The following is a 14,659-nucleotide window of genomic DNA, read 5'->3' as shown; positions in this document are numbered from 1 at the left end:
GCGGAAGCCTCAGGAGACACCTGCTTGCTCTGTCCAAGTCACACCTAGAGCCCCGATGCCGAGAAGTAAGAGGGAATCACCGGACATCATGACGCCACCAAGTGTGCCCAGACTCTAGTCCCCTTTTCCCCAGGACGGAGCACAGGTGGTAGGCTTGAGACACGATGGAACAAAGAAGTTTTTAGATCCGTGTCTTTGCAATGACTAAGAATTTGTCATCCTCTCCCACCAGGCACCATGGACTACAGACACACAAAACCGAGGATTCAGCACCAAATAAAGCCCTGAGATTATGAGCAGGCCATCACTCCCCCATGCATGCATTTCTCAGCAGTTACTTAAAGTCGGTTGGCGTTGGTTTAGTTGCCCAACCACCAGCTCTCAGCGCCAGAAACAGTCAACTGACATTCCCACAGGAGGACCAGCCTGGAGTCTCCACATGCAGACTTAAGTGACTTGTGGCCATTGTTAGGGTGACCAAGGCTCTGACTGCCTCCTGCTTCCCATGAAAAGCAAGTTCCCCCAAGTCCAGCTTTCTCTTCTCCTCAACATCACCGATACCACGCTTGCTGCCTTGTTAAACTAACAAGCCAGAAAGACAGCGACAGTCACTTTACATCCACACCCCCAACCAGGCAGTCTTCAGGACAGAGTGCAGCGTGTAAGCCATCACTGGGTCTCAGTAATCCCATGTGGGGCATGGGTGGCAAGTTTATCCATGATCATGCCTTTCTGGGGGTGCCAGCAGGGGCTTCACAAGCTTGGTGGCTCTTGAAGTTCAGAGTTCCACTGCTAGGACCTGGGACTACGTGACCTCAGAGGCTCAAACCCCAGGAAGGTCAAAAGCACAGTCCCGCACAAATCCTCCACACTTCTCTAAACTGCTCTTTCTACAACTTCTAACATGTTCCTGGATTACAATTATCAAAATGCTTGAGACAAGAAATGGTTCAGATTTGTGTTTTCCCCTCCAGGTTTTTGGAATATTTGTACATACACAGTGTACAAATATTCCAAATATTTGTACATACACCTTGGGCTAGGATCCAAGTCTAAACATGAGATTCATTTATATTTCATATGTATCTTACACACAGAGCCTGGAGATAACTTCATACAGTATTTCAGTGCATCTGCATTCCTACTGTGACCTGCTGTATAAGGTCAGACATGGAATCTTCCACTTGTGGTGCCATGTTGCTGCTCAGAAAGTTTTAGGTTTGGGAGTATTTTGGATGTCAGATTAAGGCTGTTGAACATGAAGGCAGTCACTGAAGGTACAATGTCAGGGAATGGAGGGCATTCAAATCCCCAGAACACACTGACCGCAGAGAGGTCCGGGGTCCTACCTGGATGGGGTTGTAGAGTTCCTGCAGCGGACTTCGAGATCCCTTCCGGCAGCAGATGTCCATACCGAAGGGATTCCGCCGGATGACTGAGGAGAGAAAGTGAAGATCATCAGAAAACAGCTACAGACGTTCGCTGTCTGACAGAGGGAGAGGAGGAGGAGGAGGAGGAGTGCAAAGGAGGGAAGCCTGGCTTCCGGCACAGAAAGAGCCCGTCACCATCCCCAGCTGCAAGAGCATGGCCCTGTTCTGTCCCCAGCATTCAGGTGTCCACAACCCCACAACGCAGACCACACTAAAAACGCTTTCCACGGCACACAAGAAAGTAAGACAGGCATCTAAAGCTCACTGAGATGCAGCCCCTTACAGAAAGGCGCCATCAGAGTGCCCAAGGAAACAAGAGTGGCTGTCCTGGGTGTGGTGACAGTCTCCTGTCACCCAGCAACAGGGCTGTGGTCTGAGGACTGCACCCTTAGGTGGCAGGGGTCACGCACACTGAGAAGGAGCAAGATAGTAATTCCCAGGGGGCCTATGGTGAGGCTGCTGAGGCGGGACACGGAAGACTTCCACAGCAAGCATCCATTGTTTGCTTTCTGCTGCTGTGATCAACGCCAGAACCTAAACCACCTGGACAGGAAAGGGTCCGTTTCACCTCACAGCTTACGGCTCATCACGGAGGGAAAGACCCACAAAGAGACGCTGCTGACTGTCTTTTGTTCTTTATGGTCAGCCTCCTTTCTTACAACACCCAGGACCGGCTGCCCAGAGGCAGCACCACCCACAGCAAGCCGGGCCCTCCACCAGCCATTAGCAACCAAGGAAAATGTCCTGCAGACATCTTCAGGCTAATCTGAAGGCGGCAACTCCTCCACCGAGGTTTCCTCTTTTTGGGTATGTCAGGCTGACAACTGAGACCAGTCATCGCAGCATCCTCGTAAGAAGAAATACGTTCTAAAGGAGCGGTGAAAACTGGAGAAAGTAAATACAGACCAGGAACACAGCTACCCACACTGTCTGCTGTCCCACTCTGTACCTGGGGGGACACACTGTGCCTTTACAGAACTGTGGTGCAGTGTGTGTGCTTACGGCAGCGCCACCAAAGACCCTGGAGGAGCTCTGTGGTATTTCCACGGCAATGGTGTCACTATGGCAGGAACTTCCATCGTGATCTCACACATTCGATGCTGACTGTATCCCTTCCACGCCGAGTGCAGCCAACACCTCAGACCATGCCTATTCCTCTGGGTACCTCCTGGGACCTGGGCTCCTGAGAATGGGATGAACCATTTCCTAGGGGCCCCTCTACAGGAAGTCGAAAGTCCTGTCTTTCCCAAGTCTTCTACAATTTGCATTTTCATTAAAAGATCAACTTGGCCGGGCAGTGGTGGCGCACGCCTTTAATCCCAGCACTCGGGAGGCAGAGCCAGGCGGATCTCTGTGAGTTCGAGGCCAGCCTGGTCTCCAAAGCGAGTTCCAGGAAAGGCGCAAAGCTACACAGAAAAACCCTGTCTCGAAAAACCAAAAAAATAAATAAATAAATAAATAAAAATAAAAATAAAAGATCAACTTGAGGCAGAAAGGATGGAGGTCTGTGGTTCTGGAGAGCCAGCACTGATAACTGATAGGAGAGTTAGAACTCCTGTCACCCGTCAGCAGTGAGGGGGCCAAGAATCTTTGCCAGTAGAAATGAGTCCTTTCTTTCTTCATTTCTCCCATCCACAAAACACCTTAAATCCATGCACCTCCAATATTAGCACCTAACAGAGGGAGGGAGAGGAGAGAGGAAAAGAGAGAAAGGGGGAAAGAGGGAGAGAGGGAGGGCACAGGGAGGAAGAAGAGGGAGGGAAGGGAAAAAGAAAAAGGGGGAGCAGGAGAGGCAAGTGGAGAAGAACAGACGAACATGGGCTTTGTTCAAACATCAAACAGTTAGTTCGCAGCAGAGTATTGCCGTAATGAAGATGAATGGAACAAGACTAGCAGCGCCTCCCAGAAGTCGAGAGAGCACCCTGGTGTGTGGTGGTGGCCAAGCGCACCCTCCCTCACTCCCTGGGTTTGAATCAGGGCTCTATCCATATACCGGCTGTGTGACCTCAGGCAAACCATCTACGCTCTCTGTCTGTTTCCTCGCTGTGTAAGGGGTTGAAAGGGAACCTCTCCGCGCTGGTTGTGAAGGTTGAGTTACTACTCAGACTGCTTAAAATGTGCCTGGCAAAGAGACAAGTTAGAAGCTCCTGAAGCTATTCTAGACAACACACCAGATCTGCACAAGGCAATCTATGATCAGTGTTGCTCGGCTCCTTGTAGGAAGACGGGAACACCTCTCTTCCTGAACTGGCACGTGGGCCAAGAATCAAGATATAGTCAAAGACTAAGAGGTCTGGAGGGGGGCGGGGGGAGATGCTGTCCAGATGTCAACTTGAGGAGGTCAGAAAGTGAAGGGTCTGGGGCTTGGGAGATGGTCCATTTGGCAAACTCATTACCATGGAAACTTGCAGGCCTGAGTTTTGATCCCCAGAACCCACATTAAAAAACAGGTAGAGCCGGGCGGTGGTGGCGCACGCCTTTAATCCCAGCACTCGGGAGGCAGAGCCAGGCGGATCTCTGTGAGTTCGAGGCCAGCCTGGGCTACCAAGTGAGTTCCAGGAGAGGTGCAAAGCTACACAGAGAAACCCTGTCTCGAAAAACCAATAAATAAATAAATAAATAAATAAATAAATAAATAAATAAATAAATAAATAAATAAATAAATAAAACAAAAAAACAGGTAGAGTGGTTTATGTCCAAAAGTAGATGGCCCCAGCCCTGGAGAAATAGAGAGGAAAACCCTGGAGCTCATTGGCCAACTAACGTAGGGGAAATGCTGAGCACCAGGTTCGATGAGAGACCCTGTCTCAGAAAATAAAGTGTCACATGATAGACGCTTGACAACAATCTCTGGCCTCTGCAAGCAAGCATGTGTATGCGCGCACACACTCTACACACACACACACACACACACACACACACACACACACACACACAATGTGAAGAGTAATTTTTATAAGCAACAGGTAACTTCTGGAAGGTTTCCAGGTGAGCTAAATCCCTCCCTTGACTTCTTCCTTGGAGCCCGTGGAGACCATGAGGAAAAAGCATCCATTCCTGGGAGGAAAGGTCTTCTCCTTTCCCTAGCCTTCCTAGGGGGAGGCTGGCAAGCTTTTTCTGGAAAGGGCAAGTGGCACTTAGCTATGTGTCATCGTAGGGTCAAAGAACAATAGAGAGAAGAAGAGGAAGAATGACTTGGCAGCAAGCTAGCAAGCTTCATTTACGGACAGGAATCGGACGCTCACCGAATCTTCCTGAGTTGGGACATATGCTTCTTTTGTTGTTTTGTTTTAATGGCTTAACAAAAATAGGCAATAGGCAGGGTTTGACCCTGAGGCTGAAGTTTGGTGATCCCTGCCCTGGAGCCTGGGGCTCCAATACAAGCTCTGTACACACCCTGAAAGCCCGGCAGCCTTCCCATGGGAGGAGGGATCTTTGAGCAAAAGTCAACACATAAAAGCCATTAGAATTTGATTAGGCTGTCCGGAAAAAACACTGGTTCTTTGTTCCTCCGTGGCTGCCCCAGGAAAGCGAGGGAGAAATTCTACGTTGTGTTTTTCTTTAATTTATTACTTCATTTTTCATTTCCACCAAAAAGGAGGTAAACTGTTGAGGCACGCAGGTCCTCCGTCTGTACAATGGTACAGCAGCATTTGGAGGGGAGAACACGGCCATAAAATGTGTGAACCATGCCCACACGGCACAAGACTGACACCCCCACATGGTAGCAGACAAGCTCATCGGGACCTGCCACACTGAACACCCCCCTGTGGAGCCCATTAAAAGCCTGCTTTGACTGGGGGCAGTATTATTTAATTGGTTTAGTTTTCTAAAAAAGGTCTTTAAGAATCCTGGATGTGTGGGGCCTGCACCTCAGGTCCTTTACCTGTGACTTCATGGGGCGCCGTGTGCACTGACTTTAGACCCCCAGGCCACAAAAGCCAGAGGGGCCTGTGCGCTGTTTGTAAGTGTGACAAGCCTGCCTTGTGCAGAAGGCCTGTGTGTGCGGAGAACACACATCGTTCAGGGTCATCACAGTGCTCCAAACACGTCACAGTTCGGGATTTTCAGATTTCAGACTTTTTTGAATTAAGAATGAGCAACTGGCCCAGCAAGATGGTTCCGTGGGTAAGGGTACCTGCTGCCTCGCCTGATGGTCTGAGTGTGATCCCTGGCGCCCGACACAGTGGAAGGAGAGAACAGACTCCTTCCTGCAACTTGTCCTCTGATGTTCACGCGCGTACATGCGTACACACGCGCGTACATGCGTACACAGACATGCGTACACACAGTTAATTAATTAATTAATTTTCAAGAGAAGGAAAGAATACCAGCTGATAGTCTAGGCAAATATCCCAACGGAAGCCACCGTCCAGGCAGTTCCCTCGAATGTGAGTGGTAAACAGAGTATATACACCCTCACAAACCCACATCCACGCCCAGCCCATCAACAGCAGAACCATCCCCAGAGACCCGTGTCTGTGAGCTTACATCTTACCTCAAAGAATCTTTGGTGCTTTGCATCCAGTTTGCTCAGAGTCTGAGGGGCTCTCAGACCTTGTCTGGCCTCTGTTGCTCATTCTCAAAGGATAAAGTGGGCCAGTGAAAGGACAGAACGGTCCCACAGCAGAGGTCACTGTCCCTCTGTGAGTCCACTGGAGTCTCTTAGTACATACGTGTGACATGAGCAGAGATGGAACAAGGGGCAGGTCTGTCTGGGGTTTTAACCAACAGCATTGACTCTACAGACAGGCGTGAGAACAAACCACTGAGTAATAGCTGGAGAATGAGGCAGAAAAATCAGTGAGGTTGCTAACAGACCCCTCTCCACGGCGCAGTAGATGGTTACATTGGCCTTCTTGAGTTAACACAGTTAAAACAGAGTGAGGGAGGTAACCGTAGGTGTAAAGACCTGAGTTAGGTCTCCAGAACCCACATAAAAATGCCAGGCTTGCTGGTGCACCCCTGTAATCAGCACTGGGGAAGGGAGGCAGGAGGACCCAGGGAGGGGGCTCACAGGCCAGATAATCTAATCTAATGAGTGACCTCCAGGCCAATGAGAGGCCTTGTCTCAAAGGACGTAGACAGGGTTTCTGAGGGTGGTACCTAAAGTTATCCTCTGGTTTCCATGCACATCTGTACAAGTGCATACATCTGTACACACACACACACACACACACACACACACACACACACACACGGCGGGGGGGGGGGGACCCTAAAACAAACAGGCAAAAATATCAGAAAAGTGAATATGAGAAGATGCCCCCAGTACTGCAGTATATGTCCAATAGACTCCATGACTACCTAGTAACCATGAACCTCATCACCTCCCCTCCTCAGGGTGCACAGATTTGGGAGAAATCCGACTCTTTATCACAGACAGTTCCCACATCTGTGTCCATTAGTATCTCAGGTAAAAAAGCAAGGACCGCACTGAATAGAACTTTGGGCTGCTGAAGGTCGAGGATATAAATCTAAGAAGTCAGTGAATGTTCCTGGCATCACGGGAAAGACGCGCAACAGCATTGTCTAAGAATCAGGAGGTTCACTGACCTGGAATCCTTCCCCAGGGGCTCCAACACCCAGCATGGAAGAATAGACTCGCTCATTCAAATACTCACTGACAGATAAGAACAGCCACTGAAGGGATTCATCAAAACCAACAGATTCTGCAATCACCTCCCCCAGTCCCGGGGGGTTCTGGTGCCTCAGCAGTAATATGAGCAAGTGGGGGGCTGTGGAAAACCACTTGTTAAAGCCTTAAATCAGGGTGGGGGGCAAGGACAAGGAGGGCGTCCCAGAGAAGGCTCCTGAGGTGGCTTTCATGAAAGGCTGAGAGGAAGTCTTCAGAACTGGGTGTGATGGAGCCACACCAGCAAGGCGGAAAAAGGAGGGGGCACAATGGGAAGAATGTTTGATTCCCCCTCCGATTCTCAAAGCCGGGGACGGGGATGGGGGGCAAGTTTATGATTCAGCCATGGGGACAGAACCTTTAGAGTAGGGATACTGTCTGAATAAAAGTGACATTTTACCCCTGGAGGACACAGGGAACATACAACCATGAAGCCGGAAGCAGCCGTCCAGCAGACTGTAGCCTGCAGGAGGTAAGTGTCTGTTGTTTAGATGGAACACAGTCCACAGCTGGTTGTTACAGAAGCCAGGACGGGCTCAGACACACCGCTCAGAAAATGATCGGGCTGGCGGAGCATGCCGCTCACTCACCGAGAGCACCGCAGAGGGGAGGGGGGAGGGAAAGAGTGGGAGACAGCAGACACTAAAGAGGGGTACCCAGGCACGGAGCAACAGATGCCCAGGGGACACCGTCCATGAGCTGTGGCCAGAACCAGGGCCTCTCAAGTTCTACTGCGGACCAAAGATGGCTACCTCAGAGCGGATTTCTAGAGTAGACCTCAGAACAAGCTGGACCATCAGCTCTCTCCTAAGCATCTTATGTCGTGATGGGCCAAGGGTCAGAGAGGTGGGACTGGGTTTGGGTGGAAACGGGTGTGATTGGGCAGCCAGCGACTCAAATTCTGTCGTCACCTGCAAGAGCCCCGCTCAGATGGAGTTTGGCCCTGAGAAAAGGATGTCCGGGCCGCTGGGACTGTGACCCACAGACTGGCTCTAAAAGGTGACCAAAATGGCCTAAAATACCATTAAAAAACAAACAAACAAAAAAACAAAACCCTTAAAACCAAGGACGGTTTCAAATGATTAGCGATTATATATGTGCAAAATGAAGAAAATCTACAGCCACAGAAAGTGGATCTGTGTCCACCGAAGGCCAGGGCTGGGGACCAGGAATGACAGAGAGACACGGGTTTCTTTTTAGCATGATGGAGAACTCCGTAAATTGAGCTGTGGGGGAGTCTGCACAGCTCTACCAATATGGCCCGGCTCAGAGAACATTAATTACACTCAAAACAAGTCAAATTTACGCATAAATTCAAAGCTCAATAAGACTACTTCCAAAAAGAATGTTTTCAGGATAACACTGGCAGTATTAGTATTTTCAAGATTCTGACCTATTTGAGAAGATCCACCTAGCAATACCAACATGTAAGATTTAATCGAACAGTATTTTTGTCCCGGTACAAGTTAAAAAAATCTTTCTAAATTTGAACTATCAGGTTTATATTATTTAGATGCTAGCTTCTTCGGGGAAGTGAAGTATTCAAAAAGGACTTTAAAATTTAAACACAATTTAAATTATTAAAAGCCAGTTTAAAAGCTTCTTAAAGGCTAAATATTAATCAAAGGCCATTCTCAATGTTAACCGGTAGGTTATTGAGATTCTTAGAGGTAGGCTGTGGAACTGGGGACTTTCATTTCTTAGAAGCCTTTTCTTACCCAACAGTCAGTCTCTTGCTAACAGAAGTGACAGCCTTGGCTGTCCATAAAGTAGGGAGCATGACGGAGTGGGGTGACGGGCGGCAGCCCACATCCCAAACCTAACCGTCGTGGTCTCTGAAGCCCCACAGCGGTGGAATTTTATAGTTGAGAAACTCAAGACTCCATGGAAAAGTGGTTCAAAGGACCAGAGCTGGCAGCTGACCCAGGAAAGCCCCTATAAATTCACTTTACATCCCTTCTGGGGAGACAGAGCGGGCAGCATCGTGACACATATCTCGCAACCACCGTACAGGCGTCATTCCGAGCCTTGAGCGGTTAAGTTTTCAGTGACTGCCTTGACTGCTGGAGAATTCACCCCCTGCCCTGCAGTTTCCTGGAACGCGTACGAATATATTTTGCAGGCTGCAGATAACGTGCCAGCACACTTTCTTCCCGGTGTCTGGTGCTCCAAGTTTGACTTTCCAACTTGGACACGTTGGTGTCTGCCTCTGGGGTTCCCCCACGCTCACAGACAAGTGATGCAGCTCTTGGCAATAAGAAGCCATTTGAGTCGACTTTACTGAAGCTCCTGAAGCTGGGGGCTGCTGGGTCCCAACCCGCTGCTCCCTGTATTCAGCACGTTAATGCAGGGCAAGCTGCCTCTGCATGCTAGTCTCTGCTTGGGGCACCAGCCCCTCTTGCCACACGGGCCCTGTGAACATCAAAGGGACTGTCACCCTTATCTCAAGACCACTTTGGAAGACCCTGAGTCCCCCAACCTTCTCCTTTGTCTCTACATATCCTAGAAGGCAGGACACATGGTGCTGTGGGCGGAATTGTGCCCCACCTCCAATTCGTATTACAAATGCAACTTCATCTGAAAACAGAGTTTTTGCTAATGTAATTATAGGTACATGGAGAGGGGGGGTCATACTGGATGAGGGCGGGCCCCAAGTCATATAACTGGTGTCATAACGAGAGGAGCAGAGGACAGATACACACACAGGAAACAGGGTCATAAGACGATGGTCAAGGGCACTGGAAGGATGCAATGAAGACAAGGCATTGCCAATGGTTGCCAGGAGCTGCAGACGCAGCGGTGCAGGGTGGGGCAAGGATTCTCCCCTAGAGAGGCCGTCAAGGGGAACACAACCAACTTACCCCTTGATTTTGCATGTCAACTTTCCAGAGCGTGGGAGAACAGATTTCTGTTGCTTCAAGCCACCCAGTCTGTGCTCCTTTCTTACAAAACCCTAGAGCACTAACATACGTGAGTTCACAAGTTCACACAAGCTCACAACAAGACATGCGTCTCCTCTCCTAAGGTTCCTGTGAGTCATAAACAAAGCACCCCTGTAAAGGCTGAGAGCAAGGCCCAGCCCCAGCTAAGTGCTGCATGAAAGATGACTGAGCATGATTCCTAGGGTGGTTTAGGGAAAAAAAAAAAAGTCCCCATAGGCACATAGGGAGTGGCCTTGTTGGAGTAGGTGTGGCCTTGTTGGAGTAGGTGTGGCTTTGTTGGAGTAGGTGTGGCTTTGTTGGAGTAGGTGTGGCTTTGTTGGAGTAGGTGTGGCTTTGTTGGCGTAGGTGTGTCACTAGAGGATGGGCTTGGAGGTCTCAGAAGGTCAAGCCTGGCCAGGGTGTCATTTCCTGCTGTCATTTCCTGCTGCCTGCAGGTCCAGATGTAGAACTCTCAGCTCTTTCTCCAGCACCATGTCTGCCTGCATGCTTCCCGCCATGACAATAATGGACTGAACCTCTGAACCTGTGCGCCAGCCCCAATTAAATGTCTTCCTTTATAAGAGTTGCTGTGGTCATGGTGTCTCTTCACAGCAGGAAAACCCTAAGACAATCCCCGATGACTACTACCTTGTTTTTCTAATTATTCCCTAAGAGAGTGTCTCAAAAATCATCTCTCTTCCAGCTCAAGCCAAAATCTCCCTGCTGTGAACACAGCACACACCATCTGTGGGTGCTGAGAGATTTCATATCTGAGGGGAGCACCAAACTGTCACAGGGAGGGGATGCTGGTGATGCACAGTGGCCCAGCATTTGGCTTTGCTAGAAAGGAAGGGGCAACCCCAGATGCTCAAAGGTCTGCTGGACAGTGGCTCTGCCTCTCCTCCAAAGCAAGAGACAGCTAGAGAGAGAATCGTGCCAGAAGGACAGACACTCAAGCCATAACGAGACAGAACCTCAAAAGGCAGCCATCCAGCAGCCCAACCTTACATCCTCCTTCCTGTGTGTCTAGGTGAGTTTAAGACAGGGAATTATCCTTTGAATCACTCGCATGTCTCGCACAGAGGCCAAGAGAGAGAAAACTACTTGAAAAATATGGCCATATGTGCCACATCACTGAAGGCAGGAAGGTGTTTAAACCCTTCAAATCTACCAGCTTCCCTCTGGGAAAATGACGTGAAGGGAATGCTGGAACAGAAAGGAAGTGTTGGGAGGGTAAAGATGCCCAATGTCGGAGACAACTCAACTGGCAGAGTGCTTGCGGTACAAGAATGAGAGTTTGAACTGGTCCTCAGATCCAGCATTAAAAAACCAGGCTCAATGCATGCGCCTGCAATCCCGGTACAGGGAGAAGCAGAAACAGGAAGACTCCTGGGGTTAGCTGGCCAGCCAGCCCCGCCTATTCGGAAAACCCTGGACCAGTTAAGAGGATGAAGTGGGTGGTCATGGTGGTTGCACACCTTTAATCCCACTACTGGGGAGAGGTAGAGGCAGGCTGATTCTATGAGACCTTAGAGTCTACATAGAGAGTTCCAGGCCAGCCAAGGCTACATGATCAGATATTGCCGATAGACAGATGGATGGATGGATGGATGGATGGATGGATGGATGGATGGACGATGGATAAAGAGATAGGCAGATATATAGTTGATAGATGGATGGATGGATGGATGGACGGATGGACGGATGGACGGATAGACAGGTCCAGAGGAATACTCCTGAAGTTGAGCTCTGGTCTAAACACACACACAAGCATGCATTCACGTTCATTATTGTATTTTCTTTCTACCAGTTAAACACTGGAAACATACTGAGATGGCCAAAGTTAGAAGAATAATTTCATGAATTAAAGTCCACTTAAGTGCCATGCGGTGGTGGTGCAGACCTTTAATCCCAGCACTTGGGAGGTAGAGGCAGGTGGATCTCTGTGAGTTTGAAACCAGCCTGGTCTATAGAGTGAGTTCCAGGACAGCAAGGGCTATAACACAGAGAAACCCTGCCTCAAAAAATAAAAAAAAAAGTCCACTTACGTATATTTTAGTAATTCATGGTAGAGTACTAATGAGTTAAACATGCTACTATAATCAAAAATTATGATGTCAAACCATGGAAATGGAGTTGGAGCATCAGAATTCAAATAGGAGATGAGAATCTCACCGATACAGACATACATGTGAGCTCACCAATACACACATGTGAGCTCACTGATACAGACATGTGAGCTCACCGATACATGCATGTGAGCTCACCGATACACGCATGTGAGCTCACCCACACACCCATGTGAGCTCACCCACACACCCATGTGAGCTCACCGATACACCCATGTGAGCTCACCGATACACCCATGTGAGCTCACCGATACACCCATGTGAGCTCACCGATACACCCATGTGAGCTCACCGATACACCATGTGAGCTCACCGATACACGCATGTGAGCTCACCGATACACGCATGTGAGCTCACCGATACACGCATGTGAGCTCACCGATACACGCATGTGAGCTCACCGATACACGCATGTGAGCCAGCCGATACATGCATGTGAGCTCACCGATACATGCATGTGAGCCAGCCGATACAAGCATGTGAGCTCACCGATACATACATGTGAGCTCACCGATACATGCATGTGAGCTCACCGATACATGCATGTGAGCTCACCGATACATGCATGTGAGCCAGCCGATACATGCATGTGAGCCAGCCGATACATGCATGTGAGCTCACCGATACATGCATGTGAGCCAGCCGAAAGAAAGGAAAGCGGTGCTGGAGAGGCTTTGACACTCCTCCTTACGATGACTTCAACACGACACCAGATCCAGTGCTGAGGATGTAACTGAAAGCCACGTTCTAAACAAAGGGCTGGAATCTCCCCAAAGAAAACCAAAACATTATCTGCAGCACCACATGGGGATCCTCTGAGCCATAGCTTTTTCTGCCTCCCTCCCACATCCCCTGCAGGGTCCGGGATGGAACCCGGGGTCTCACTTGCTCCTAACGCTGAGCCATCCCCACCTCTACCCCCCAAGAGACTGCAAATGAGAACACGGGGTATGTCTCAGGATCCCAAGGTGTTAGAAGATAACCCTAATTGCCGCTATTGAAGAGTGTGGAAGGGGCGAAGGATATGAAAGTGGGTGCTGGGGAAGAGCTACAGATGGGTGGAGGGGTGGGGCACGGACAGCTCTGCTGTGTGTCAAATCTTCTCCTTGAAGTGTGGCCAGCAGGGACAGGCCACTGCAGCTGCATCCTGTTAAACATGCCCATGTTCCCAGCCGCTTCCCTCCCTGTGAATCCAAGATGCCACTGGACCTGGCTCCCCAGTTGCTCTGCAGCCAGGCAGCAGGGCGGGAGTAAGTGCAGGGAAGGGAGAGAGAGAAAAAAGAAACAAAACAAAAAACCTTAGGTGATTGTCATGAGCTCCCCAAGGGGAATGTTCAGCATTTGAAGACTTGTACCACCCCCACCTTAAGTATAAATGTAAAAGCTTCATGACAGAAAAATGCAGAAGGGAGTCACATCTTTCTCCAGAAAATCTAAAGGCCATGCCGAAGCTCCTTGTTGTTGTGGTAGGCTTGAAGGTGTGGCCTCTTGCTGTGTAGTAGGGACATTTAGGTTGTGTTTAGCCACTAAAAGACCTTCAAAGTCAGCCAGGCAGGGCCTATCTGTGCAGTCAAATGAAAAAGCCATCCCACAAGAAGATATTTGCAATCTGTTACAGCTATGGGAAGCCCCTGCAGCTGTATCTGTAAGAACGGCCAGCGTGTCAGAAAGTCTCTAGTTCTTAGCTGGTTGACACCTACTGTCTGGGTGACGGTGACGGAGGGTAGCATGTAATGCTGGGGGTTGGGGGGCACCCAGAGAAGGATCCCTGGAGCCTGCTGGCTAAGGAGTCCAGTCACATCAGTGAGCAACCTGAGGAAGATGTCCAGGATGTGCACACATCCACAGGAATACATACATGGCCATTAGGCATCTACCACCTGGACTTCGAGAGGCACAACCATGATACAGAATACTACAATGACTGCCAGATGGTCCATCACCTGACTAGGCATAAGCTATCCTCCAGCAGAAGCTAGAAGAGTCTGACACCCTTGGGAGTGGGACCCGACACCCATAAGAGAGCAGAGGGAAGGAAGTACCCAAGACTCCACTAAGAGAGGATGATGGGAGGAAGTTCCTGTACTCTTAAGGGTCCAGTTGGGGAGACCGGGACAGCACCAGGGTTCACAGAAAGCTAGGGAGGATGGGAAAGGAACCCAGATACCTATCTTTCATTTCTAATTTAATAAATGGCTTTTATTTAAAAAACAAAAAACTCGTCTTAATTTTCATAGTAAGCATGGAAGACCCTTAAATAAAAAAAAAAAATCTCATTTGTTCAAGCAAGGTCGGTGAAGAGGATTTTCCAGCTGAAGTAAGAAGCCTCAGAGGAATTAGGTACCCACCTCTGGGCAAAAATCCTTCTGGCCCAGCTATGTCCTAGAAACAAGTTATAACGAGTGAAAGGCGAGCAAGCTTCTGTTCCTCAAACTTGCAGGAAGACACCTGATACTGAGCAGAAGGCAAGGCTTAGCTATGTACATACTAGAATTCTTGAATATTCGCAAAATTGCCCCTTCAGTCACCCACAATGCACATGTC

The 14,659-nt window shown here is 49.3% G+C and overlaps 1 protein-coding gene across 1 annotated transcript in view; it reads right to left on the bottom strand.

Moving 5' to 3' along the window:
* The window catches only part of Chst11 (carbohydrate sulfotransferase 11), a 226,205-nt gene that overhangs the window by 109,753 nt on the left and 101,793 nt on the right, over positions 1 to 14,659 (bottom strand). Inside the window, exon 2 of the mRNA XM_059245502.1 lies at positions 1,350 to 1,435. Coding sequence (XP_059101485.1) covers positions 1,350 to 1,435 — 86 coding nt within the window. The remainder of the gene's footprint in view (positions 1 to 1,349; positions 1,436 to 14,659) is intronic.

This window comes from Peromyscus eremicus, chromosome 18 (genome assembly GCF_949786415.1).
Source record: "Peromyscus eremicus chromosome 18, PerEre_H2_v1, whole genome shotgun sequence".
Classification (NCBI taxonomy): domain Eukaryota; kingdom Metazoa; phylum Chordata; class Mammalia; order Rodentia; family Cricetidae; genus Peromyscus; species Peromyscus eremicus.
This window is presented reverse-complemented; position numbering and strand designations above follow the sequence as displayed.